The 2800-nt window shown below is 30.7% G+C and overlaps 1 protein-coding gene across 1 annotated transcript; it reads left to right on the top strand.

Moving 5' to 3' along the window:
- Positions 1 to 527: 527 nt before the first annotated feature.
- On the top strand, positions 528 to 2158 carry LOC115716114 (FCS-Like Zinc finger 2). Its single transcript, XM_030644837.2, has 2 exons — positions 528 to 1218; positions 1472 to 2158. Exons 1-2 carry the CDS (start codon positions 920 to 922, stop codon positions 1656 to 1658), a joined length of 486 nt encoding a protein of 161 aa, XP_030500697.1. The 5' UTR covers positions 528 to 919; the 3' UTR covers positions 1659 to 2158.
- Positions 2159 to 2800: the final 642 nt, after the last annotated feature.

Below are 2800 nucleotides of genomic sequence, written 5' to 3'. Positions count from 1 at the left end.
AAAATTTTTCTGAATTTCTTAAAATTTTATATAATGTCCTAAATAATTATAAAATGGGTAAATATGACTAAAAAAAAAATTTGACATGTACTTTGACATGTACCAAATCATGCCCTCTGAACTTTGAAGACCGTTAAAAATTCCTCTTGAACTATTGAGATTGTTGTATTTAAGGACTTTTGTCTAATTTTAGTAAGAAAAGTCTAACATGGATGAAAGTTTAGGGGCAAGATTTGACACATGTCTAACTTTGATGGGTATAATTTGATAAATATCAAAGTATGAAGAGCATGATTTAATACATAGACAACCGAAGTAGTAAAACTGAATGAAATTGGACAAAAATCCTTAAATCCAACAATCTCAATAATTCAGGAAGAATTTCTAATGAGCAAAAAAAAATCAAAGAGAATGATTTAGTAAATGTCTAAATTAGAATAAAAATCTTAACTAGCCTAAATAAAAAATGCATCCATAAATTTTAAAAAGTGCATAGTCTTATTTTTCTAAGGAAATGAAGGTATTTTGTTGAAATTGAGTAATAGTACCATTACCTATGGGCAAAACAGTCATTTCAGGTTATATTTACACCAAAGGAAAAGGAATTAAAAAAAGAAAAGAAAAAGAATGCAGGTATTATGAGCCAATGGATTCACAGTCACGGATTTCATAGAAGTGCCGTTGTTTAGAGAGAGAGAGAGAGAGAGAGAGAGAGAGAGAGCTCTTTCGTCGTTTTCTGAAGCTCATCTCAGTCTTCACCAACTTCCTTTAAAAACCCCCCACTCTTCACTTCTTCTTCTCTAACAATCAAACCCCTTTTTCTCTTTTTCTCTCTCTGTATTCTCGCCATTGAAGAACCTCAATAACTTTCTTGTTCTTCAATAATAATAATAATAAGAAGAAGAAAGAACAATACGATATGGACCCCATTTCAAACTCAAGAAGACCTTGTTTCATCGAAGAAGATGATGGTTTGGCTTCTCTAGCTGATATGGAAGCTGGGTTTTCCGGTAATCACCACCCCTTTTACTCTAGACCCCTTTGTTCATCCAGGAAGAGTAGTTTCAGGAGCCTTTCCATGCCTTCTTCTTCTTCGTTTTCACCCAGATCTGGAAGGTTTTATGATGCCAGATTCGAAGAACCTCAACCCCATTTCTTGGAAGCATGTTTTCTCTGCAAGAAACATCTCGGTGATAACAGAGATATCTTCATGTACAGGTCAGTTCCATTCAGATTTAGATCTAATCGGATTGATTTAGGTTATTTAGATTAGTATTTCTCAAAAGGGTATTTCGTTTAATAGCTGAATAATGCGAATGAGAAAGTTTGATAAAAGAGGAAATTTTCTTGCTTTTTCTCGGGAAACAAACAGGGGATAGTAAAATTGTTTTTATCTTTTTTGCTAATTATGTTTTGATTTTAGAGCAATGATTCTGATATGGGTTTTGTTTATTTTTGTGATTATTATCAGAGGTGACACACCATTCTGTAGCGAAGAGTGTAGAGCTGAACAGATCGAAATAGACGAAGCTAAAGAGAAAAATCGTAACTTTTCTTCCATTAAAGCTTTGAGAAAAAAAGAGCAGAGAAAATCTTCTTCATCCCCAAACAAAAACAGGGATTACCCTTTCCGTACAGGGACAGTTGCAGCAGCCTAAATCTGATTCTAAAGAGAAAAATAGCAAAAAGTATAATAATAATCATAATAATAATCATAATAGTAATAATAATATATACCCGGAAAAGGAAAAAAGAAGACACAAGACTTAAACTTGTTGTGTTTTTTTGGTTCAAATTTTCCATTAAGAACAGGGCCAAGGAGAGAAAATGAAGAAGAAGATGAAGAAGAATATGAAGATGACTGTGTTGATAGATGAAAATGAATCTTGATGATTAAGAAGAAGAAAGGAAAGAGTTTTGGTTTATGTTAGGTTTGAATGTGTTTTTGTATAGAGGGTTGTTGACAAGTGTGATTTTATTACTTTGATCTGCTCTATGAGATGGCTCTTCTTTTGGGGTCTTTTCCCCTCTTTTTCTTTTTTTTTCTTTTTTTGTTTGTTAATTTTCTTTTGTAATGATATGACAAAAGCTTCATCAGCCTTTAATGGCGGAAGCTCAAGATGAAATGAATAGCAAAGCAAAGCAAAGTTTCATGTTCTTTCTTTCTTTCTTTCTTCTCATTGTATTAAATTTCTATTGGTAATAGAATATTGGGCTCTTATGCTATTTTACTATGGTCAAGGTCAATAATTATGAATCAAATAGTTTTGGGCAATTTTGAGGCAATTCTGGTTAAGGATTTCAAGGATAAAATTTCAGTTATTTGTGCTTTTTATTTTACAAGATAGAATCTTGAGATGGAGAAGTAAAAGAGTTCACTCTTAGTTTTAATTAAATGGTCAATAAAATAAAATAAAAAGATAATATAGAACTTAATTATGAAGAATTTTTTATGAAGAGCTTGAGTTTTAAATTGTTTTAAGATTGAGTTTGAAGTTAGTTCAGTGGGGATTGCTTTCAAGATTTGTTTTTTTAAGCACTAGATGTTAAATAATATGCTTGCAAATATCTTCACTCAAAATATAAATGAAAGATGCAAAGGAAGCATTGCTGCCTTACAGCTAATGAATATTAATAGTTCTTTTTTAAAATGTAAAAGTGAGAGAAAAAATTGCATTATATTGTATAAAAAATATGATTATATAAACGAGTTTTAGATAAAAACATGATTTTAATATATGAACGTTTAAATGAAAAAAAAATAAAAAATTATATTGAATCTTTCTATGCTATAATTTTT

This window comes from Cannabis sativa, chromosome 5 (genome assembly GCF_029168945.1).
Source record: "Cannabis sativa cultivar Pink pepper isolate KNU-18-1 chromosome 5, ASM2916894v1, whole genome shotgun sequence".
Classification (NCBI taxonomy): domain Eukaryota; kingdom Viridiplantae; phylum Streptophyta; class Magnoliopsida; order Rosales; family Cannabaceae; genus Cannabis; species Cannabis sativa.
Note: the sequence above shows the minus strand (reverse complement) of the source record. Positions and strands in the feature narration are given on the sequence as shown.